We start from the raw sequence: 25,991 nt of genomic DNA, 5'->3' as shown, positions 1-25,991 counted from the left end.
GAAATTAGTGTCTCTGTGAGTGGAAAGGCAGGGGGAGAATTCAGCTCCTTGCTTGTCAGTAGATGATGCCCACTAAAGACATGAGCACTGATTAACCATTAGTATGCCTGTGGCTCAGAAGAGCCATACACATGATGCTTCTGCCCTGCTGACAGGACAACTGAGGAGGCACAGAGAGAGCTGGCAACATTCAGTGAAAGGGCATCAGGGCTGCAGGAGGAAACCAAGAGCACAGAGGAATGAGCAGGTAGGGAGAGACCTATTATAATGTGCAGGGTGGACCTTTGAGGTGGTGCTGGCCAGATGGAAAATATACAGGCATCTGAAGGCACTGGAATATGTAGGGAAGTGAGTGATAGTGAGAACACAAGGTGGAAGTCTAAAACAAAAAAATCTGAACTCATTGCAGACTCAATACCAGATTTATTTATGACTTTGTTTTCAGGGCAATGAGTATACCATATTTTAATTAAGATTCTCTATCCGTACTAAAAAACTACTATTTTGCTCATAGACTTTAAGCAGACTATAGCAATACATCTACTCATGGAATGTTAGATCCATAAAAACATGGATTTTTTTACCAAGCCAAATTCTGTATCAAATAAAGCAGAATATATATAAATAAAAATATAAAATTGTTAAAAGCAAAACCTATGTTACTTACTATTTTAAGGAATAGCTGAGAATCTAAGCTGTGAAAATACTCTGAGGTGGACACAGAGGTGTAAGGGGAAGAATCAATGAATGAGAACCGGACAGGCTGATGAGAGATCAATATTTTCTCTAGTAATCTCATTCTAAAAATCAATACAAACCAAATGATTCTTTTTTTTGTTCAGCTCAAACCTCAAACATTCAATCTCTTTTGTTTCTTTTATCTTTTTCTTTTTTTTTCCCTTTAAGTAAACAGTCATTTCCTTTCTTCAGTAAGCAATTTTCCAGGCAGTTATTAAAAAGTGATTGGATTTGTTCTGATTGAAATGAGAGATTTGTGATTTTTTTTTTTTTAAATAACTGAAGTAGAGGACTTTTTGACAAGTGGCTTGTGTTCGAAACAGGTTTTATTGGCAGCAGTGATCAGTTGTACCTCAGGAAATTTTTCATGGTGTCCAAGAGGTATGGAACTATTGAGGCAATTCATTGCAGAGAAGGCTATTGATGTCAGAATTATGCAATGATTCAGCAAACCATGGAAATACTTGGGCACTACTAGTGAAAACCAGATATTATTTGAAGCACTTGACCAAGGTTTCTGCAGTATCTAGTGCAGGACAGGTGAAAGAGCAGATCATGAGTGAATAAGATAGCTTGGTGCCAGTTTGTTGGTCGTGCTTTGCAGTGAGAAGGGGATAACAGAGAAAACGCAGTATTCATCATATACCTAAGGAAAGAATCTAGAGTCATAGAATCAACTGGGTTGGAAAAGACCTCCGAGATCATCAAGTCCAACCCTTGACCCAACACCGCCATGGTTACTAGACCATGGCACTTCAGTGCCACATCCACTCTCATCTTAAAAACCTCCAGGGACGGTGAATCCACCACCTCCCTGAGCAGCCCATTTCAATGTCTGATTACTCTCTCTGTAAAGAATTCTTCCTAATATCCAACCTAAACCTCCCCTGGCAGAGCTTAAGACCATGCCCTCTTGTCCTACTGCTGGTTGCCAGGGAGAAGAGACCGATGCCCACCTGGCCACAACCTCCTTTCAGGGAGTTGTAGAGAGCGATGAGGCCTCCCCTGAGCCTCCTCTTCTCCAGGCTAAACAGCCCCAGCTCCCTCCGCCTCTCCTCATAGGACTTGTGGTTGAGAGTTTGATTATATGGAGTATGCACAATTGTCGACACGTTTTGCTCTTCTTATTAAAAAGAAGCCACACTTGAAAACAGACTGACATAAAGTCCTGCATATGGAGTACTAAGTAGCTTTACACGTTTATGAACCTTACCATCATGTACCTTTTTATAAGTTGGTGGGTTTTTCTTTTTCAGTATGTTTGACTCCAAGGTGCGATTTTCATTATAGAAGTTAGTACTTTGGCTACTAAACATTGTCACAAACTTAAGTTAGAATAGCAGTTGGGAGAAATTTTGGTTTTAGTACCTGTTTAATTCAGTATGGAATGGACATTGTAACAAGGATAGCATAGGCTGTAGGACAACTTATTATCCCACAATAACTTGTATTTCGCTAGACTGTAATAATGCAGAACCTCTAAAAGGTTCCTCATGGATAGGTTTAAAAAGCAGGACATAGTTTAGCTTACTTTTATACCAACACTAGTACTAAAATATTCTGTGCCATGTATACCACAGATTAAAAAAGGTTTGTACAAGCCTATTTTAGCATTGGTATTCCAGTCTATCAGAGTAACTAGCTAAATTTAGTATTGCTTGTGTCACAGGTATTTTATTACAGATATTAGATATTTATTAAGTTGGGAAAAATATTAAACTCCTTACTAAGGCTGATGTTTGATTAAGAGTACAGGTCAAAACACTTAGGAAAGTTTTCTGCTTTCTTCTGTTTTAGTTTTTAAGCAAGACTCAAATATCTTTATTTTTAATACATTTATAAATTTCTTTGACACTTACATTAAGTCTGTTTTTCAAATTCTTTGTACCAGCCTACTTCACTAGTGGAGAATAAACCAATTAAGACTTCAACTCCCTAAAATACTTCTTCACAAATTTATCTTCATTACTGTAAAAGAGATATACTGAGATTGAAGCATCCAGGTCCTGATCTGAAATATCTAGTATTTGAATGAAAGGCATATGAAGAAAAAGTTAAGTTTTTAAATAAAAAAATTCTCACTCCCACCTCTTGCCAAAAAAACAAAGGTAAAATAAAGCTGTTAAGCAGCAAGGTTCTGGTATATATAGCAATTTGGTGATTATTTTTTAAAATGCTTTTTATTTGGTTTGCTCCATTTACATCTGTGGTGGACTGACCCCTGGCCAGGTGCCACCAAAGCCACTCTGTCACTCCCTTCCTCTGCTGGGCAGGGAAGAGAAAATATAATGAAAGGCTCATGGGTTGAGATAAGGACAGGGAGAGATCGCTCGCCAATTACCATTGTGAGCTAAACAGACTCAACTTGGGGAAATCAGTTTAATTTATTCCTAATCAAATCAGAGTAGAGCAATGAGAATTAAACCCAAATCTTAGAACACCTTCACTCCACCCCTCCCTTCCTCCCAAGCTCAACTTCACTCCTGACTTTCTCTACCTCCTCTGCTCCAGCAGCACAGAAGGACAGGGAGTTGTGGTCTGTTCATCACACATTGTCTCTACCACAGCTTCCTCCTCAGGGGGAGGATTCTTCACACTCTTTCCCTGCTCCATCACAAGGTCCCTCCTACAGGAGACAGACCTCCACAAACTTTTCCAATATGAGTCCTTTCCGTAGGCTGCAGTTCTGCATTAACTGCTCCAGTGTGTGCCTTCCACAGGATCCCAAGTCCTGCCAGCAAATCTGCTCTAATGTGGGCTTCCCTCAGGGTCACAGCCTCCTTTGGGCATATACCTGCTACAGCTTGGGGTTCTCCACCTCAGTTTCTTTGTTAATCAGTAGCATAAGTTTCTTTGAGTGGTTCTTCATTTCTCTTATTTCTCTAATTTTAGCTTATAGAATCATAGAATAGTTTGAGTTGGAAGGTACCTAGTTCCAGCCCCTCTGCTGTGGGCAGGGAACCGTCCGCTAGACTAGGTTGCTCAAAATTCCATCCATCCTGGCCTAGAACGCTTCCAAGGATTGGGACATCAACAGCTTCTCTGGGCAACCTGTTTCTAGTGCCTCACCACCCTCACAGTAAAGAATTTCTTCCTAATACCTCACCTAAATTTGCCTTCTTTCAGTTTAAACTCATTCCCCCTTGTCCTGTCACTACATGCCCTTGTCAAAAGTCCCTCTCCAGCTCTCTTGTAACCCCTTAGGTACTGGAAGGCTGCCTAAATATCTCCTCAGGGTTTTTTCTTCTCCGGGCTGAACAACTCTCTCAGCCTGTCCTCATAGGAGAGGTGTGCTAGCCCTCTAGTCATCTTCATGGCCCTCCTCTGGACTCACTCCAGCACTTCCTGTGCTGGGGTCTCCAGAGCTGGATGCAGTACTCCAGGTGGGGTCTCATAAGAGCAGAGTAGAGGGGCAGAATCTACCTGCTGGTCACGCTGCTTTTGATGCAGCCCAGGGTACAAATGACTTTCTGGGCTGTGAGCATACAACGTCAGGTCATGTCCATCTTTTCATCCACTGGTACCTCCAGGTCCTTCTTGGCAAGGCTGCTCTCAATCTTTTCACTCTCCAGCTTGTATTTATAGCAGTGGTTGCCCCAGTTGAGGTGCAGCACTGTGCACATGGCCTCGTTGAACTTCATGTCATTCCCATGGCCCCACTTCTCAAGCCTGTCCAGGTCCCTCTGCACTTGATCCCACTATGTCATTGATGAAGATATTAAACAGTACTGGTCCCAGTACAACCCCCAAGGGACACCACTTGTCACCCATCTCCATCAGGACCTTGAACCGTTGACCACTGCCCTCAGGATGCAACCATCCAACCAACTCCTCATCCAAAATCATCAGTCCAATACAGTAACAAAAATTCCATTGTTGGAGAACTTGATCAAAATTTGATAAACGTTTGGGATTTTTTTAATGTACATGGCACATTTCAACTAGTATTTTTCACTGAGAAAAAAAACTTTGTGAATCCTAAGTGAATTTCTGTTTCTACGAAAATCCGTCATGATGTAAAGTATTTTTTGGCAAGCAAGCAGTGTATCATCTGTTTTTCTATATTCAACAATAGAGTGAGAATTCTTAAATGTATGGCTGATTTATACAAATATATGTGTTTGTGTTTGATCTTCATTGTTTACAGAAAGTAAATTGAAAAAATACAGGCTGCTTTTAACTATATTTTCTAATGATTACAGCATCTTGTAATGTCTATAATGAAAACAATTCACTATTAATGATGTTGACTATTAAATAATTGTCACATGCTTGTTTGTTTAATTCAACAATTTTTAATTTAGAAATTATGTACCTTCTTTATTCTGGAAACTAAAAGCATAGATTACTTAAGCATTTTTCTGTCGAGAAAAGTTACTGTTACAACTATTCATCTTAGAAGTATATAATTATATGCTGTAACTTAATAGATAGTCACTGAAAGATATTTAGGAGTCTTTGTTTCTTCACAGAAATTTCCATCTGAAGGACTCGCAAATGTTGTTCGAAACGTGTTTGACTTTGACTCCTACAACAATGAAATGTGTGAAATTTTGTACAACACTTTGCACAAGTATGGAATACCTATTGGAGCAAAACCGACCAATGTACAGCTGGCCAAGGAGTAAGAATAACATAAAATATATGTTAAGAAGACATATTTCTCATGATCACTTTTTATAGTGTGTTATCTTGCTGCTAACTGATTTAAAAACAACCTGGAATGCTTGAAAGTCAATCCTCCACTGGTTCAAATTTATAATCTTCCAAATAAGCTACAACAATATAAAATACTTCATAATAGAGTATTTGCTTATTATTACATTTAATCTTTAATGTCCATGTACATATTGATAGCTTGTAAGGTAAACAGTTACATCTTAATAAAGGGAAATACTTGTTTCTTCTCCTGTGTTTTTAATTGAATCGCAACACACTTCTGTCCTGTTATTTATCATGTAAATCTGTAGAAACAAAAGTTGTCTTCAGTGGTAGTTGGGTTTTGTCTTTGATGCTCGCAAAAGGCTCTACGAAAATATTTCTGCCGAATGGGGCAATTCATGTAAGGTCTAAGAGCCATTTTTGTATGTGTCTGTAAATCACAATTATTCTTGGATTATATTACCAGTTGACATATTGCACCATATACTTTTTTTTCTAGAGATTAGAATCAAAATAGCTACGTTATGTATTAATGCCCTCTGCCCTTCAAGCCCCACCCCACTCCCTGAAGGGACCTTACCAGAAGGCTGGAGAGGGACTTTTGACAAGGGCATGTAGTGACAGGACAAGGGGGAATGACTTTAAACTGAATGAGGGCAGGTTTAGATTAGGTATTGGGAAGAAATTGTTTACTATGAGGGTGGTGAGGCACTGACACAAGTTGCCCAGAGAAGCTGTTGATGCCCCATCCCTAGAAGTGTCCAAGGCCAGGTTGGATGGAATTTTGAGCAACCTAGTCCAGTGTAAGATGTTCCTGCCCACAGCAGAGGGGTTGGAACTAGATGATCTTTAAGGTCCCTTTCAACCCAAACCATTCTATGATCCTGTGATTCTATGAAACAAATATAATTAATTCTTCTAAAATTCACAGGAAACAGGCTTAAGTAGATCATATTGAAAAGCAATTGGAAAACTTACTCTGTCTTGAACTTTAATACATAAATTATTTTTGAAGAAACAAATATTTCCCTTTCATGGAGAAAGCTTTATGGATATATAGAAAATTGAGTTTGCCATGTGACACATATATTTTATATTTGCTAAGGAGGGACTGATTTAAATGGCATGATGTCTTGATATTTACTCCAGTGTGGGTGACTATGCACTGGAACAAATTGCCCAGAGAGGTAATAGAGTCTCCCTCACTGGAGATATTCAAGAACCATCTGGATACAGTCCTGTGCCTTGTGCTCTAGAATCACCCTGCTTGAGCAAGGAGGTTGTACCAAACCTGCTCTGGTCATTTCCAGCCTTACCCATTCTATGATATTGTGTCCATGTGAATGTAGGTTTCTCCTGCTGGAGTACTACTGTTATATCTAACATCTTACATATAACTATTCAAAAAGATTGGCAGTGTAGTGCTGTGGTGTACCTTTTAATTTTGTTGACAGGATTATTACATGCCTAGGGAACCAGCAACTACAATTTCTGCCAAATTGACAGTACACACTTGAAACTCTTACCATGGTTTCTCTGCTAGAAGTCCCTTGGTAACTTCTCTTTTCAAGAATTATGACGTTTGCTATAGTTTTTGAGAAATTTGCTCTTTGTGTAATTTTTAGAAGTCTTAGATGTGGGAGAGGACTCTTTAGTAATGAGAAGATCAGAGATTTAGGAAGCATAAGAGAAAGACTGCTGTAATTGGGGACAGCTCAGTCTAGAAGTGATAAAATAGAAGAATGCATTAATTATATTGATGCAATTATATTGAATTAAAGATAATCACCTGATCATTTTTAATTCATCACTGAGGTTTCATAGGACAGGTTACGCCAAGGATGAAGGACTTACAAGAACCCCATAAGATACCCATCAAAAACTTCACTTGACTGGCAGCTATGAGCACATTCTTTATACACTGATACCCAAGGGGAGGAGAAACTACAGAAGTGGTTCACACACAGTTGATAAAAGCGACATTTTCTTGGATCTCACCATCTGGGCTGACCACCTGGCTCTCATGATCCAGAAATCTGTGTCTCAATCCCTCACTACTGCTGGAATTTGAGGTTATCCTACTGCTCCATTTCAGGACAGCCTTGCTGTTGATCATGAGATTTAACCCTATGGAGCTTGTAAGCCACAGTCAGATCACCTTGAATTACAGACATATCTTTCAGGAATGGTTTCGGCACAGTTGATTCTACCTTGGGGTAAAAGAACATTGGGATAATCTCTTCAAATCTACTCCAGTCCATAATTGCAAGCTCCTGTGATGGACACATTGAGGTAATTTGGTATATGGTGTTTGGACCACTGCAGAAAAGGTACTAGAGTACTGACCTCCTCTCTAATGTTTTCCATGAATCTGAGAGGAGGATAATGATGCTTACGTGGTCCGTCCCACTACCTTATAGAAACTTTATCTCTTTTTTTTCATGATTCACATCTGACGACCTTCAGAGATGGAGTTCTATAACCTCCCAAAGCAAGTCAGTCTTGTTGCTAAATATCCTTGCCATTAGAAAGTCACCTCTCAATCTTTCCTCTTTTTTAAGGCCATTGGTTGATTTTATTTTTCTTTTATGCTCCCTTTCTTCACTTGATTTGTGTCTATCTTTAAGCACTGTGTGTGAAACTGGGTGAGTTCGTTTCTACTGGAGCCAAGTACGAGAGTATAGAACGTAGATGTATAGAGATGAATTTCATGCCACGGTTCCTTTTAAAAAGCTCAGTATGTTTGCATTTCTTTCAATGTTTAACTCCTCTCTGGTTTTCTAAACATAAACCTCCACATCCTTTCTGCAGAACCCTCCATAGCTCTTATCCTGTCGTCACTTTATGTAATCAACTTCCTTCGTGCTTACACTTTTCTTACTGTCTTGTATTTTTCCAAGTTAGTTCTCTGACTTGTCAAGATCACTTTCTGTTTTAAGCTCGTTTTCCTACCTGCTTCTAGGCTCTCACAAGTTTACAGTCTGAAGGTTTACCAGGTGTGATTTCTACATTGTTCTAGCAAAAACAGCATACCCCCACAGATGACTTCTGTGCTCCCGTCTTAATTTTCTAGACTTCTAAGACTTACTAGTTATCATAATAAATTGCTCAGGGTTTCTACTAAGTAACATGAACACTGGGATAGTAGTCCAAACCAATTCTGCCCAAGGCTGTTAGTCAAACCTACAGCAAATTCATTGTATAAGAATATAAAGGTTTGCATTATAGAAGCATTTCCAGGAGATTCTAGGACAGGAAAATCATTATAGTGAAATGCTCACTCCTTTATACAGGTATCTTCTGGCTTGTCTTGTATCAAATGATTTGTGAATCTTTATTTTAATAAGCTTTGGAGAAGTCTGTCATGTACTACTTAATATAAAACTTGTATAAATCAGAATGATTTAAATTGCTACTGAAACATTACTGCTGTAATTACAGGAAAGAAGCCATGAGACACACTGGCAACACACTATAATACAGGGTCTCAACAGAAGAAACTTTAGGGTTGTATCCAGCTGAAATTACAAGGGAAATTGAACAGACACTAGCAGTGAGTCTTATGGGAATTTTAGGTGAGACTTTGGAATTAATATACCTAATCTTGGATGGAAAGATTAGATGGTATCTAATGACCATGTAGAAAATAATTCTTGCAATAGTTCTTTTTTTGAGATAGAAATTAATTTGTAGATACTAATTTGTTTATTTGCAAAATTAGTATCATATATTAGACCTCTAAAGCAATGCTTTACTTGAGCTTTTTGTTTTCTTCGGTTGTCATTTTTTCCCAGAAAGGGACCTGGGAGTTTGGATTGACAGGAAGCTGAACATGAACCAGTAGTGTGCCCAGGTGGCCAAGAAGGCCAATGGCATCCTGACCTGTATCAGGAACAGTGTGGCCAACAGGTCCAGGGAAGTGATTCTTCCCCTGTTCTGAGTGCTGGTGAGGGCACACCTGGAGTACTGTGTCCAGTTCTGGGCTCCTCAGTTCAGGAAGGATATTGAGGTCCTGGAGCAGGTCCAGAGAAGAGCAACGAGGCTGGTGAAGGGACTCGAGCACAAGTCCTATGAGGAGAGGCTGAGGGAGCTGGGGTTGTTCAGCCGGGAGAAGAGGAGGCTCAGGGGAGACCTCATCACTCTGTACAACTACCTGAAAGGAGGTTGTGGCCAGGTGGGCATCAGTCTCTTCTCCCTGGCAACCAGCATCAGGATAAGAGGGCATGGTCTTAAGCTCTGCCGGGGGAGGTTTAGGTTGGATATTAGGAAGAATTCTTTACAGAGAGAGTAAGCAGACATTGGAATGGACTGCCCAGGGAAGTGGTAGATTCACCGTCCCTGGAGGTTTTTAAGATGAGAGTGGATGTGGCACTGTAGTGCCATGGTCTAGTAACCATGGCGGTGTTGGGTCAAGGGTTGGACTTGATGATCTCAGAGGTCCTTTCCAACCCAGTTGGTTCTATGATTCTATGATAATCATTCTTCAAGGCACTGACATGTTCCGTATTGTCAGGTTATAACATTATGATATTGTCTGTCCCTCCTCATATCACCTGTCCAGTAGTTTATAATTTTTATCAGTATTGTGCTTAAAGCAGATGGCTTGTCTGCGATACTTTGCCAAGACATAGTGGGTAAAACAAATTACTCGTGGTACTAACTCATTATCTTTCTTTATGTACAATTACACTTTGTTTTTCACATTGACATCTGTTACATCACATTTGTCTGAACTCATGTTAATCTGCCACTTTGGTGCACAGTTTAGACCATCTGCAGTTTCTAGGTAAAACAGCATTTAGCTCTAATTCTGACATTTATCCTTGATGAAATTACCATTCCGTATTTTTCCTCCTGTCACTATCCACATCCAAGTGCTTCTTATAATTTGATTATTTTTTTTACATTAACTGAATTTTCTGTATGTAATATAAATATGTAATTTTAACAGCTTTAATTTTCTCTTGAGACTGTTCTTTGATGTTGTTTTTCCCCCCCAGGTAATCTGTAGTTAATTGTTGGATATGTCTCATATCATATATGTCTGTTGTCCATCCTGTGCACTGTGGGGGCAGCTGAGGGTGGGCTTTGCACTTGACTATCAGCGAACACGGGTTTTAACATACGACTCTTCTGAATATCTACTGCTTATATTTTTAATCAAAATATGTTTGAATAAATTGAGGACAACTGGCTGGTAAGGAATTTTCCTGATTTCAGACTATATCTTTCTTTAGTCCAGAAAGGTTACATGGGATGGAAGTCTTTTCAGCTACATGGACCACAGACTATTACTGGAGCCCTTGAATAATACATTCCTTGCCAACACTGAACTGGTTTACAAGATCATGTATTAAGCAGCTTTGTTGCCTGTCATAGTTCATGTCCATAGCTGTACTAGTCTGGCAGTGAAGAATTTGCATTCAGTGGAACTTCAGTCTTACAAGATTCATAGCAATTTTCCACTGTGTTCTCCAAATGAATAACTTTATGAGGCAGATTCTGTTGACTTTTTGAACACAGTTGTTTGGGTTTGGGGTTTTTTGTTGTTTGATTTTATTTTTTTAATAGCCTAAAATGAATTTATTTTCTGAAATCAAAAATATAAAAATGGGAAGAAATTGTGTTCTGTAGGTGTCACTTTGAAAAGTTTTCTAGCAGCATAAGAGAATTACCTTTTGACAGATCATCTCCCCTTAGACTGCTGTGCATGAAGAAACTCAGACTAGATAGTAATTTTTTGTAGAATTGCCTCATCAGCTCTAAGTCCCATGCAATCACTTTTCTGAACAAAATACCTGCTTGTGTATACATTTCATGGACAGCAGTAATACTGTAGAAAACCAGGATCTAAAATTAAGAGCAAATAAACATTAAAATAAAAACCCCCTGAATTTTCCTTAAGCAAAAGGCTTTGACAGATCATAATCAAAGAACTGATCAGTTCTTGCTTTTAAATCTTGGCTTAAATTACTTGCTTTTAAATCTTGTCTTTCTTACAAGATTAGTGCAGTCTGTCCTGCAGTTTTTCTGTTTTAGAAACCCTTTCCAGGTTTGAGAAAAGAAAAAATCACTGATCACTCAGTACACCCCTAGCTGGAGAGAGCAGTGGAGTCTCAGTACTCTTTTTACTGAGCCACTGCACTTTTTATACCCATCAGATCTCTTTGCCTTGCATATTTTTGCCAGTGTTGACATTTCCATAGTATTCTGTCTGCCGTTTAAGTAAATGTTATATGGTTAACTAATTTGAAATACAGCAGTGTGGCAGGAGCACCTTGTGAAGCTTTTACTAGTACTGTCACTTAAAGTTATTTTCAAAACTTGCTTTTTAATTATAAGTTATAGGAAAAGAAGAAAATTTCCCTTCTTCACTGTGTATCATATATATTCGCTAGAGGAAAGCTGTTAAGATGTATACACATTTTCAGTGTGGGCATGTTCCAGTCCTTCTGCACCCTCAGTCTCTTCTGAAAGTTATTCAGGAGGCAGACATTTAATGCCAGCAGCTTCTTCAATACTCAGTCTTTCTTGGACCCAATTTGTATGAGAGAGCAGTGAGATGGAGAAAAAAAAAATTGTCAATCCCTAGAAGAATAAGATCCCTATTACTCTTGACAAAGAACTCTGTAATATGAACTCTGCTTTCTGTTTTATTCTTAAATTCTGATCTACATTTCCCTGCTTCTTCCTGTTTATGATGACTTGGTCTGCTGCCTCAGAGAAAGTAAATCATTTAGAAATGGGGAAGAGAACAAAACCTCAAGAATCTAGGAGAAAGGAGAAATCAGTTTTCCTGAGGGAAGAGAGGAACTATTAGCAAAGAAAATCTCCAGAACGCTGAAACAGAGTGGAAATGTTTTGTTTCTTTGGGAATGCAATCTGTAATTCTATTGCTATATAAAGCACAGTATTTGGTTAGAGCTGGTTATTTACATATGTTTTGTGTTACATTTTATAGCTATTCATGATTATTAGTAAAGCTGTTGATTTCTGGGATGTTGTCCATGGGAGTAATGTGTAAGGAATTAAAACTAAAGTCCAAATCCTTGTGAAAGTCGATGTTCCACTGAGCTAACAGGAAATAATTATTCCTGATTATAGACGTATCAGAGATTACGCTACTTGGACTCATAGAGCAAAAAGAAATCTCCAGGATTTTTTTGCACACAAGACAGCTTGTGATTCAAGAAATAACCAATGTCTTGCCAACAAATCATTTAGAAACCCCAAATGGAAGACTATAGTAAAATTCTAGTTCATAGACATCTAAATTGACATTTACTTGACTGTTTACCCATTCTCTGACTGCAGGAATAAATTTCGCTAAGATTTTTGTGTATGTTGAAATAGTGCATCCTGAATGTTTTTCCCTAATAGTGTATAATGTTGTCATCTGCCATATTGTACTTGCTTGCCTTTTTTTTTTTTTTTTTTTGAGTCTGGCTTAATTTCTCTTCTTAATTTGGGAAGAATTTTGGCTAGATTAGCTAGGTGTAAAGAATGAAAAAATACAAACTGAAGTGAGGAAGAATTCAAAATTAATCACTCTGCAAACATTGACATCTATTAATATTCTTAATTAGGCAACAAACAGGCAATGAAGATTCTTTTGGTTCTGACTAAGAGAGGGAATTAATGGGATGCACTTTACATGTCCCAGTGGCATATTGCTGACACCTGGATATTTATTTGTCTATGAGCACCAACAATCTATATCATCCACAAAATTTTCTGTTTGCAAAAAGTGTTTTTGGCTGTCCTGGCAGATGGTCCAAACACATAAGGGTGATGGAGGCAGAGTGTCTGTCTGCTTTCAATTTCTGGCTTCTCCTGGTGTCTTGAGGTTTGGTGTCAATATACCATTAAGAAATATTAACACATCTTTCCTGCATGAGTAGCAAAGATTGGAGGATGTTTGTGTTCATTCCCTGACTTTTCCTCTTAAGTTTTTAGGGGAAAAATAAAACAAAAATAGAATTCCCTAAGTTTCATATATAGTCCAACTGAAGTTTTTTGTTGTTTTTGTTTTTTTTTTTTTTTCATTTGAGATCCCTTCTTATTCTGAAATAATATAAAGAAGAAATTAAACAAACCTCTAATATCTAGAAGGACCAGTTTAAATGGTGAGGAGAGGGAAAATAATTGTAACAGTAGGAACAAGAATCATCAGATAGAACAGAAGAGACCAAGCAGATACTTTTAACAAACAGTCTAAGAGAACTTCCTTAAAATAGACTTTGAAGATATTTATAGAAACTGGGAGAAGGAATGTCTTCTATTCTCTTGCCAAGTCCTGTAGCTGTATGGTAATGTGCAACGACATGGAACACAGAATGTTGTTTTGATAGGAGGTCTCTTTAGGAGCAATTGATCCCAAGTAAAAGAAACCAGAAGTTATAAGTTCATTAGCTTGAAGGTATTCATGCCATTTAATGAATTCAAATTGCTCTCAGTGGTTGCAAATCACTTCAGAGGAAAGAAATAAAAATTGTGCTGTTCCTATTTTACTGTCATGCTATACCGTCATACACCAGCATTTTCTTTTCCTAAATAAGTGAGTTTTACTGTCATCCCTGTATTTCTTCCCTAAATAAAAGCTACAGAAATGAATAAATCTACTAAATTCATACTAAATTAATGAATTTACTTACCAAGGCAAGTAAATGTGGTTTTGAAGATGTCCCTGTCCTTTCTGTAGATGGTGTTGGCCAGAAGGCAATGGGGTACTCTCATGTCTGTATTACTTTGCCTTTGTTCATGTGACCAGTGGTAAAATAAATAGAAATAATTAATGAAACTTTTATTGCATTGTTAACTAGCTACAGTGTCTACTTTGCTTATTCTGCTGGGCTTTAGATGAGCGAGCCACTGACAGGAATTCCTTTAACGGTTGCTGTCACACCCTGCCTGATCCGAATAAAGCAAAGCAAGACATGGTTTGGATATATTTTGCTGCATATGTCACAAAATTTATCCTTTTTAGGCCATTTTATATGCATTGCTTCTTCTTTTATGATACTGCGTAGGTTGTGACTGTATTAGTAATACAGGAGACTAAATTTTTTGTGATTTAAAAAGGAATGAAATTTTTTTAGCAAGGAATCTTCAGATATATTTCATTAGAAAAATGCAATTGTTTAAATTATTTATTCTGTATCAGTTACAGGTTAATAAATGTACAGATTCACTTGTTCTTGTATTATTTGACAGACTGCCATTACCAGATCATAAATTTATGGGCTACTGGAAAGTTGATCAGCCAGGAAATGCACAACAGAAGCTGCTGTGTCCATCAGAAACTCAAAAAATAGATGTAAAGGTTTGTATTTTAAACTTTTTTTTTAATTCATATAATACTGGTTTTATGTACTGGGACAGGAAGGATCTAAAATGTGATTAATTTCTCTAGGAAAAAGAGTGTGTACAAAGTGTGGTCCTTATCGTTTGTTCTTGGGGTTTTTATACTGACCAGAACATTATCATTTTTATATACCTAGCCCTCACAATGTAAGATGTGCTTTAAAATCACTAAGATTGCCAGAAGTTCTTTAAAAGAGATTTTTATAAGAATATTGAAAGTACCACATGTGAAAGAACTTCATAGCTGTTTTGGATGCTTGGAGGTGGCCAGTTTCAGACCCCAGACCTCAATTATTGACTACGATCAGAGACTGAAAATAAAGCTGTTTTCTTTTTCTGTTTCGCATACAGCTGAATTCTTACAAGTCCTTGGCACTTCCAAGTTTGAATCTGAACCTTTGGTAAAATTTTATCTACAGCCAAAGTTTCTAAGTCCTTTTCAGCTCTGGGTTCTTGGTTGAACTTCAGTAATTATTACTGCAGTGAGTGAGGAAAAACATTAACTTCTGATGTGATGTAGGGGTGAGATTTAAACTTTATATAAAAAGAAATTACCATCGAACTTCTTTGAAACAAAAAATATTCTGATTTTTTTCCTTGTATGAACTGCTTTTTATCAGTACATGATACCTCCTTCATGTCATTAAGCAATAATGGTTCCAAACCATTAAAAGACTAAAGTGAAAAGGCATAATGGTTTCCGTACTGTAAAGAAAATGGTAGTACGGACATTCAGGGAGCTTGCAGAAAACATTTCCTTTTCCCTTTTATTTAGTTAGTAATTGGTCTGGTTTTGGTGTTAAGAGTATTGTGCCTTGAAGAGGATTTCTAGATTTTCATGAAAAATGGAGAGTGGGATATTTTAGGAAGCCCTCATTGTTATCATTTGTTTTAGGGCCCTGTGTACTTAAATATTCAAGGCTTTCCAGTGGAACGACATGAAGCCAGGTCCCTCAATTTCACTGAAGAACTTGCTTTTTGGACACTGCCTTTAGATGAAATTAACATAGTTTGTGATGTCACTGTAACCAAAGGTACAGTAAGAAAAGCTACTAACTTTTGTGTTGATCCCAAGTATTATAAATAGTGAGATATCCTGGAGAAGATGAAGGACTAGACTGTTGACTTCGTAAGCATAGTAACACTTCAGTGCATTTATAGTAGTGGATATTTCTAGATATGTTTGCAATGGAGTACAGGCATAATACTAGGAATTTTAGTATTGGAATGAAAATATCTACTATGGGAATGGACTATAGGAATAATAATTTTTGATTTCCACTTTTTTTTTAAACAGTAGGTGAAATACAAAATTAATCAGCCATTGAATTTGGAGCATAATTTCACCGAGTCATTGTGGTCTTTGTAAGGATATGCATCCTTCTCAAACTAAGGGAAAGATGTGTAAATAGAGTAGAACACAGCCACAAAATTGCAAGTCTGCATTACTTAAAAACGATTCTTTGACTTTTCCTCTGTCAGTTCAATTTTAATAGAAATCTTTTAACTTGGAGAGTGCTGTGCTTTTTTCCACTGTTCTCATGCTGATTAAAATTCTTTCTCACTAGATCAAGCCTGCCTTGACCTGTACTACTTATGTCTCAAAGCGAATTGCACCACTGGAAATATTCATAAATGTATTTAGCGTTCATAATTTTAAACATGTCTAAACTTTATTGTTGTTATAAACAGATCATTAATGATCAATACTGGAATGATCCTTTTTCTACTTGTAGTACAACTTTTAAATAGATTAGCAGACTTTTATGGCAACAAAACAGAAATCAGGTGGCTCTGTATTGATTTCAAGAATAGTCTGCAGTCACTCAGGAAGATGCTACATGTGAAAAGTTCTTGAAGGAATACATGAATTTTAAGGGAAGATGGGATAGAGAACGAGGATGAACCAAGATTATAAACAAACAAAATCGAATGAAAAGGTTTTTTACATATTAGCAGCTGGCAGATGCTGTAGTCCTGTCTAGACAAATGTGTCTTGGACTGCTTGTTTGTCAATAGTGTTACAAGATTCTGCCTGTTAATATTTAATCAGTATCAAGAGATCATTTCTCTCTTTATCTTCCTGTATCAACAGAAGTGATTTTTCTGTACTTTTTGCTGTATTATCTGCCAAGTTTATGACACATCTATTTCCAGAAGAGCAATGCACAGTCAGTAGCCTTTCATTATTTTCTCATTTCAGAAGAGGAACCTGAAAACGTTCTTTATGTTACTACCTGCAATCCTGTTACTTTGTACTTCATGAATGTTTCTAGTAAGAGTGGATACTTTGTGAATCTTTATGACCTCTTCCCAAGAACAGTTGGAAGTGTCTGGCAACCTTTTGTGACTGTGGCTCCTCTGGGAAATCCACTCAAAGGTCAAGTGGTTCTACATGAAGAGGAGGTAAAAAAAATTAAAACGCAACTAAATGGTTAATGATGAGCAAAGTAGCATCATGAGGGTGGGATCACCAAGGAGACTACCTCTGTAGACTGGAAATAGCCTACCTCCTGCTGAATGTTCTCTCTTTTACTGTACTTGAAGCTTGGGAGTTGCCTACAGCTTCAGTTTTTATGTGGGGATTTTCCTCTTGCACTTTTTAGCTGGACATTCTTGAAGCTGAATTCTGCCTGCTTACCTTGTTTCTCACTGATAGAGGGAGATTGGCCTTTAAGGGAGAAAGTGGATCGAATTCATGAGTCTCAGTCAAGCAGCATGTTTGCAAAGTGTGAAGTCCAGAGTAAGGTGTAATATGTGAACTTAAGTTCTGCTTCCTTTTTTACTTTTCAAATAGTATATAAAAGAGATGTTTTCTGAGTCACAAAGTAAAATGTTGCTTATATTTCCTTCATGCCACTATTTTTGATTTGTTTGGTGAATCCATTTCTCATTCTATAACATTTGAAGTATTAAGATTAGAAAGGAGACTATGCAAGCCTTAACATCCAGAGTATCAGCAATGCAAATTTAGAACCACTGACAACTTCTGTGTTGGTTTGAGTCAAACGCTTTTTTAAAAGACAAATATTGCTTGCTTTCCACTTTCTCTTACTGTCAGTGAACTGATTGTAACATTTCCAATTCAAAACTTGTTTGCCCAAGAGTGGGAAGAGACAACAGTGTATACTGTGGTGCTGCTGTTCATTTTTTAATATTAATAATAGTTTATTATGTTACCTACCAGTCATTGTGGTTTGACATGGGCATGAAATCTGGTCATTGTTGTTGGCTGGTTTTTCCTTTTCCTTTTCTGAATTTCTTCTGCACATTTTTCAATAGGTTCGAGACTTCAATCTAGAAGAACTTTTCCTACATTGAATTGGGGTGTTAAATAATTTTCAGTCATTTCTAGTGTTTTTGTGATAGTGTTGTTCCAGGAATGTTTGTCAGTGCTACTTTCTGGTGTCAAACACTACAGTTAAGCTCGATGCCTTATGAGAAACAAAATTCTTCCTTTAGTAGAACTGCCTGTGCCTTCTTTAGCTTCACCTTGGACACTTTCCAATGCAAGTTGGAAAAAAATTGATTCTGAGGTTACCTTCTTGTTGAACAACTATAGAAGTACCATTTGAGCTCTTTTGAGTTGCTCATAACACATTTGTTTGGTTCTAAATAATCCTTATTCTTCTTTGGCGAAGTTGGTGCAGGAAACTAAAACAGATGGCAGTCTATCTTGTATCTAAAAATGTTTAGAATGTCTCACACTTCTTAATATCAAGCCAGCAATATTCCTTGTTTTCTAATTCTCTAAAATTTCTACCATTTTGTTTTTAACCAAATCACGGTAGCATTTGGTGTCAGCAATGAAGCTTTTATCAAAGGTTCTTCTGTGAAGCTTTAGGTAGTTTTCTGTGTCTGGTTTTGTCTGTCCTCATGGAATATATTTTTCAGTGATAGTATGATGTATATGTTTTTCAGACTAAAATAAAATTTGCTCTTTGGAGAAACTATTGTAGCTCAGTGTCCCTTTCCAGGTGACTTCAGTCAAGCTGTAACTTCATGTTTTTCTCTGGCAAAGCTTAACTATTGCCTGTTTCAGACTTGCCTTTCTTGGCAAGTGCTACAGGTGAATAAACCTTGTCTGTAAATAAGCCTGGTTTACACTGCTGGAAAATAATACAGAATTAAAATGTTCTGAATGTTCTGCATTATCTTAAAACTTTTTACATAGTGTTACAATTGAGGCAGATCTTACTCATTGGTTGTGAAAATACATTTGATTTAATTACAAACTTGATTGCAAAAAGTCATTGTATACTTAGGACGCCATTCAAAAGTAATTTTTGACTTCTTGAGAACTTAAGTAAGAGTCTTGCACATCTTGCATCAGAAAAAAAGATGAAAAGGGGTTCTTTTGTATACTGGATGCTTGTATCCATGGACTACATTAGCAATTTATTTGGGATTGGTTTTTAAGCAAGTCACCAAAGCACAGGTCAGACAAATGCTGCTGTTGTAGTCTTCACAGCTAAGGTTTCATTCCCAACTCTTTCTGCAGTGGAGCCATGGAAAAATCATGTGCTCTGTGCACCTGTGAAATTAGGTGGATGTTGCTGTGTATGAAATTAAATCCATTATTATTGACATTAGCAGGTAAGCATATGGTCTAAGACAATAATCCAAGTACCTTCTATATTTGCCAGGAGAATAAAGGTGATCTGAAGAGCATTTCATCCCAGTTAAGGTAGAACATGGTGAATTGTCCTCTGGAAGTGCCTCTGTCTTTCTACTGGCAGCAGAAGGAGCCTTAACATATAGTCAAGATGACTACTTTCAGATCTGCTAAGGTCACTGGCAGGCATAAACTCAAAATTTGCAGCATTCACATGTTAAGAAAAGTGGCACATCTGTATTTTGGGCAAGGCTCCAAGGGTTAGCCACTTGTGCTAAGGGTGCATCAAGCAAAACAAGAGAAACAAGCAATATAAATGATGTATGTTATGCTTTAGAGGTTCGTTTGTGTTTACTTGCAAAAAGACCAAGAAGTATTAACAATATTTGTAGAAATAAGAACTTGCATTTATTAAGTAAAAAGGCCACTTGACAGCTGCTATTTCCTAAATAACATAATACATTAATTAGACAATACCAAAAGCATTTTTTTCCATTTTTTCTTTTAATAAAGGTCTTTGGAGATGAATGCTTCTGACTAATTTATAAAAAAGAACAGTTTTAAATGGAAGATAACCTTATTGGAAAAGATGAGATTATGATACTGTGGCTTTTCAAATAAAGTTGTGTGATTTATTTCACAGATGACATCCATCTGGATTCATTAGAGCCCTCCAGTGAAATAAAATAAAAAATCACCATTCCTTCCTGTCCATTTAAATAAAATTTTACTGAAAGCAAACTCCTCAGGGATTTAACTTAATTGCACAAATCGGGTATTTATCTCATTTTAAAGTACATTTACATCTTCTTGGAAGAAAGAATAAATGATTTTATTTCTCACATTGGCCATTGGTCTCGGTGAACACAGCCTGTTCTGCTTCTATCTTTTTGTTCAGACTAAAGTGATAGACTTTGAAAGGACTTTTCAGAAATCTCAAGTAACTTCCTTGTAAGATGGGAATTGCATTCATATTTTCAAAGCAGCAATGCCCCTGCCCACGTGTACTTCAGGGTGTACTTCTGCTTCCTGTTAAAGCTTTGTGCCCACCACTTACACTTTTTCTTTCTGCACCAATTAGTTTTAGTGTTCAGAAGAAGAACAAATACAGACTGAAAAGAATTTTGATAACTCTATGCATGATTTTGTATGGGGTTGTAGGAGCAAAATGCACATGGAGAATTGATTTGCCTTAAGTTAACAGCACACTTCCAGGTTTTTTTACACACACTTTACTCTGCTGAAAGGCTGCATCTGGACAAGCAGAGTAACCTATAGTCTATGTCAAGGAGCACAACAATGTTCATCCAAGCAGTGTCCTGCCAGCATTCTTTAACTCTGCTTTTATATTTCTTGGTCAGGAAGTGGGGTAGTGAGGGAGGGAAGTGCTTTTCCCTGTCCCATGTGCTGCTGCAGTTTTGTCAAAGCTCCTTGATAACAAGGGGGTGAGGGAGCCTGTGACACAGAAACTGACACAGAGATCCACCTTGCTCACTACACATAGAAGATGTCAATCATCATTTAAAAGAAGACTTTTTTAACAGTTTTAACTTTTTTAACAGATCTGGCCTGAAGCACGTAATTCCTGAGTATGGAAGTACCTGTAACATACTAGTAGTAACATCTGAAACTTCTAGTTCCCATAATATTGTGATGTATGTTTTCAGGACAAAGGGTGTATTTTTTTCAAAAACTAGTAGATGTTATTTAATTATTTTCTTTTTTTTCTGCATATTATATAAGACTTTCCTTTTCTACAAGCACATAGAAATGTGCTTACATAGAAATGTATGCATCTTTTATAGAAAGGGAGAAGACTCATTTTCCATAAGCACAAAGCTTATATCTTTGCTTATCTCTACTAGATCTCTTTCCCAGTTCACTGAAATCCTGAGTACAATAAAGTCTCCCAAATCATCTGAAAGATGCCACTTGCATGAATTAGAACACCAGTAATCTACTTGCATACATTTCCCTTCCTCTGAAGACATGGAGGTTTGAGCCCCAAACCACAGATTCTTGCACAGCCTTTTTTCAATTGAACCTGGTGAACAGTGTGTTAATGTTTGTATCTATGCCTAATATTTACAGTGTCAGGATTGTTACCTGTATGTCACTCAAGGGGTCCTTGAATGACTCTGATAGAAAAGGTGGTACAGGAGGCAAGAAGAGGTATGAAGGGATTACCCTGCCAAGCTAAAGATCAGCCTCAGTCTGAAGCTGGCAGCTAAGAAGAGTCTGTATTTGCAAACTTGCTTGCTCAGGACATGAGCAGTGAGGGCAGAAGAGATCAAAACTGACAGTGAGTTTGGGGAGCAAAATACAAAAGGGTTAAAGCAAGTTATTTGTACTGTCCCACTCTGAAAATTCTCCAAGCTCTCCACTCTGTCTGCAAGACTATAAGGAAAAACTTCCCATACCAGCAAAATGAATCACAGCCCTGTTTGATTTAAAGACTTTTTAGAGGAAAATGCTGGCTAAAATAAAAACAGTGGTAAGGAAAGGGAAACTTTGGAGTAACTAAAAATAAAGGCACACCACTTCACAAGATTGGTTATTGCATCTGTCCAGAGCTTGGAATTCCAGACACTGGGGTTGGGAGGTCACCCAAAGGTTACTTTTCTCCCAGTCAAGAACAAACACAGTGGAATTGCACACCAACGTCTTTTCCCAGCCCGCTTGAAGAGTTGCCAAAGCTGCTCTCGGATGTGTTCGCAAGTGACGCAAAAATCTATTCTTAAACACAGACAGAATATACATCAGTCACAGCACAGAAGGAAACCATTAACATCAAAAGGGGTGGGGTAGAGAGGCTTTTTATATTACCAACTTCTCTCATAAATTTAACGCTAAGTGGAAAAATGTAATTGATTCGTATGTGTTCTTTGTCTCACATGGAAGGCTAATGCATTGTCTCGGTACAGCAGTGCTGCTACAGAATAGTATAAATAAAATATAGCAGAAAACCAAAATCCAAAGCAAATGCCCTGGTTTTTTTCCTGAACCACATTTATATAATTTTGGTTTGTAATACATAAGCAAACTTCCTTTTTTAGAAATATTGAACTTGAACTGAAATTCCCAAATGCTCCAAATAACTGATAATATTTTAAATGCTTTACCATATTTAGTTTAAAATTCTATCATTATTAAAGTTAACTCTCACAAATAATTCTAGTGAAGGTATAAAGTGTACCCAAAAAGAACAAAACCACCGTGACTCAGATTGTTTGTATTTGTTTTATTTAGGGGAATTTGTGGGAATTTATGTTTTACTTCCTTAACGTCTGTCATGTGTTATTGCACATGTTGTACGTAGACAGTTTACTTTTAGTAAGTTCTTGCAGAACCTAATGTCCTTGCAGACCCTAACATTTCCTTGAATGGCAAACAAAAAATTCAACCGAAGGCTTAATTAACTTGTTCCTTTGTACCTTTTAAATTTCATTTGATGCAGTTAAGGTTGTTCCTGAATGACTGTTCTCTTGAGTTCTTAGGTAAACACATTAGGAGCAGCTGGACTATTTTGCAAAAAGAAATGTATAAAATGCCCCTGTCATTTGACATGTGTGGACCCTGGGGCATTGAGAAATCTGAAGAAGTTCAAAATTTAGCATACCATATTTTCGTGTGACATGGAAAATGCACCACTCTGTGCAATACCCTGTCTGCTTTTTATGTCCGTTCTGCTGTCCTCCCACAGCTGTCCTATCTCTGACGCTCTAAGCTGTCTGAGCGTGCAGGTTACAGAAGGATTGTCACACACTGAGATATTTAATAGGCTCCACAGTATCAGAAGTATGAAACTGGAGAGAAAGTACTAAGCCATTTCTTCTTAACCAGTTTGTCACCTTCGGTGTTACTGAAGCTATGGGTACATTAGAGAAATGGTAAGAAAACATAAAGTAAAAAGAAATATTTTAGTGACTTAACAGAATGAATTGATGTGTCCCTCACCTGTAACTGATCAGAGCTTGGACATGTAAGCCATACTAGTCTAGTTCCTAGAGGTTATGCAGAAGTGAATGTGAGCCCTTGCATGTACTTAAACCTCTCAAATTCAATTTCTCTATGAACTTTGAAATGAATGAGGAAAATTCAGCTTATGTTTTCCAACAAAATCTAGATTACCTTTTCAAAATGTCCTAAGTTGCTGGAGTTGCAAAAGTGCTTCAGATAGAATTGTTGTAGTCTCTTAAATGAGCTTAAGATGTACATGGATCTGCTTTTCATTTACAGAGCAATGTTATATTGTTGCTGGATACAAGCAGTGGTGCCCTTCGCCGACTTTTGCTCTTACCAGATGCTCAAGAGTCTCCTAAAAGAACATCATGGTGGCGCAACAAAGAAGAGATGGTGAGGAGTTGCACCTGCCTCTGTTGTACTAAGTTTTTTTAAAAGCAAAGCTCAGTATTGAAAAACAGTCCCAGGATCATTAAGCTTTTCTGGTATTACAGCCCAAGCATTTAATTGTTTAGTCTTCTGTGTATTTAAATATCTTACACAGCAAACAGTTATTAATTTTTATGGAATAGTGATATGAAAAATATAAATAAATTGTCTGAAGACATGTATCTTTAAAATATCCCTCTTTGGAGCTAGAATTGGAAATAATGGAACATTTTGTTACAAGGAGTTCTGTCCAAAATAATGAACTCAGTTATTATGCAATTATATGACTAGGAACAAGGCAGGCTAGATAGCATTTTGATAGGTAATTAATACCATGGATTCTTCTAAATAAAGGAAAAAAAATAGTGCACTTTCAGGGGAGTCAGGGAAACTCACTGGGACGATCTAACAAACACTAATTGCTCTATGACATATTTTTATACAGAGCAACTACAAAATGTGCCGAGAGTTTTCACACAAAAACTGGCTGGTATTCTACAAAGAAGCAGGGTAAGAAGAAATTATATCCTTGTATTTATTGATCTATAACAGATTTCCTTGTGTATATCCCTATCTGATTATCCTTCTCTTGGCTTCCAATTTTACAGAAACCACCTTATTGTGCTGGATGTATTGGAGGGTCAAACTCATACCATCTCCCTTCCGATCAGTCTGAAATCTGTTTTCCTGGCAGCTGAAGACCGCTGGCTCTTGGTGGAAAATGAAACAAATAAGTTAGTTCAACCTGGTTTTCTTAGTGGCATTATTTCTGGTTTGTGTCTTGTTTATGTTCGGGAGTTTCACTCCTGGTCGCAGAGTTGTTTTTTCAGACTGACTGGACTTAAAATTTGGTGTTTAAAATGCAGATTTGCTTGTGGTGAAAGTGCAGGTAGGCTTGTAGAGTAGGAAATGAACAGGATATGTCTGCCTCTGAAAGTCTAGACTAGCTTTGATCGTATGCATATTTATACTGATTTTACTGAGGTGGTATTGAACTTCAGAAATAACAATGTTCATAGACCTAGTCTTGGAAATACAGACACATTGTCCAGAGTTGGCACCTACTTCCTTTACTTTCATGATCACATAGAAGAAATGTTACTGCACTATCTTGTTTTTATAAATCAACAGCAAATGAAAATGTGTAAATAGTTGCCAGAAGACAAATCTGCCAATTGCTATCTCACAGATGTTGGTAAATTGTATTTAGTTTTAGCAAAAGGTGTTGATAACCTTGTTTATATAAATGCAGAATGTTGTCACTGTTTCGGAAGATAAAAGTCCTTGTTTAGAGTTACAGGCTTAATCAGGAATTATTATAAATGTGTATCCTTTACAGGAAATTTCTTTTAACCAAGCGTGCCCATATGGAAGCTCAAGACAGTGAGGTTTGCCAGCTGTATGCATTGAGTGAAGAGCCAGCTGAAATGGGATTTGGCCTAACAACAGGTATTGAATGCAAGCTTGACTAGTTCCTTCTTTTTTTTTTATCATTTCTGTTTTCAGCTGCACAAACAAGGCTTTTTAAAGGTCTGAGTAATTAACCTTCTCTCCAGTTCTCTTTTTGTCCTCCCCTTATCATGTTTGCTTAATAATAACTTTTCACAAGGCATGGCGCATCCCATGCCCAAAGCATCTTTGTTTCATTTAAGCATTTAAGACCCTCAGTCATGGACTTTCAGGAAACAGACAAGCATATAGAATGGAAAAGGAAGAAAGATGACTAGACAGCAATTAGAACAGGAATACAAGGGAACAAATCAGGTTGTACTCTGTTGCAGATCTGCTGCACACAGTCAGATGAGCCAACAAACATCTCCCAGCCTCAGAAAAATACAAAAGACCTACTGTTAAAACAGAACAGAAGTCACAGTTTCTGTAGTTCTGTCGATAGTGTGCAGGGGACCGTTCAGGCCATCACACCTGTGTTGAAAGATAGGGGGAATTTGATCATTAAAATTCCCAGATGATGCTAGGCATTGAGACATGTCTTAATTACAGAATAAGGCAGAAATCTCCAGTGGTCGTAATTCAGCCGGGTAAGATCTGTCTATCTTCAGATCTGATAGCATTTTCAACCCTGAGCATTTGATCATGGTGCACAAAATCTCTGGTGTACTTGGTACATGTGCATTCCACTTAACAGTTTATAGGTTTTGCCACTGTGTCTCAGAGAGGCAGAGGAAACAAACAGAGAAACCACTTTATATCTGTTGAAGAG

General features: G+C 37.4%; 1 protein-coding gene and 1 long non-coding RNA gene across 3 annotated transcripts in view; both read left to right on the top strand.

Annotated features, from left to right (window-relative positions):
* VWA8 (von Willebrand factor A domain containing 8) overlaps nt 1-25,991 on the top strand; it is a 186,372-nt gene that overhangs the window by 107,739 nt on the left and 52,642 nt on the right. For both annotated transcript variants that reach the window (XM_064645638.1, XM_064645639.1), the window contains exons 26-33: nt 5,211-5,362; nt 14,614-14,722; nt 15,659-15,797; nt 16,967-17,169; nt 23,618-23,734; nt 24,216-24,280; nt 24,379-24,504; nt 25,110-25,219. In XM_064645638.1, coding sequence (XP_064501708.1) covers nt 5,211-5,362; nt 14,614-14,722; nt 15,659-15,797; nt 16,967-17,169; nt 23,618-23,734; nt 24,216-24,280; nt 24,379-24,504; nt 25,110-25,219 — 1,021 coding nt within the window. The remainder of the gene's footprint in view (nt 1-5,210; nt 5,363-14,613; nt 14,723-15,658; nt 15,798-16,966; nt 17,170-23,617; nt 23,735-24,215; nt 24,281-24,378; nt 24,505-25,109; nt 25,220-25,991) is intronic.
* LOC135409739 (uncharacterized) lies at nt 17,176-20,119 on the top strand. The gene is made up of 2 exons (XR_010428342.1): nt 17,176-18,740; nt 19,265-20,119. It is a non-coding gene; the product is annotated as an uncharacterized LOC135409739 (long non-coding RNA).

Source organism: Pseudopipra pipra, chromosome 2, assembly GCF_036250125.1.
Source record: "Pseudopipra pipra isolate bDixPip1 chromosome 2, bDixPip1.hap1, whole genome shotgun sequence".
Classification (NCBI taxonomy): domain Eukaryota; kingdom Metazoa; phylum Chordata; class Aves; order Passeriformes; family Pipridae; genus Pseudopipra; species Pseudopipra pipra.
Note: the sequence above shows the minus strand (reverse complement) of the source record. Positions and strands in the feature narration are given on the sequence as shown.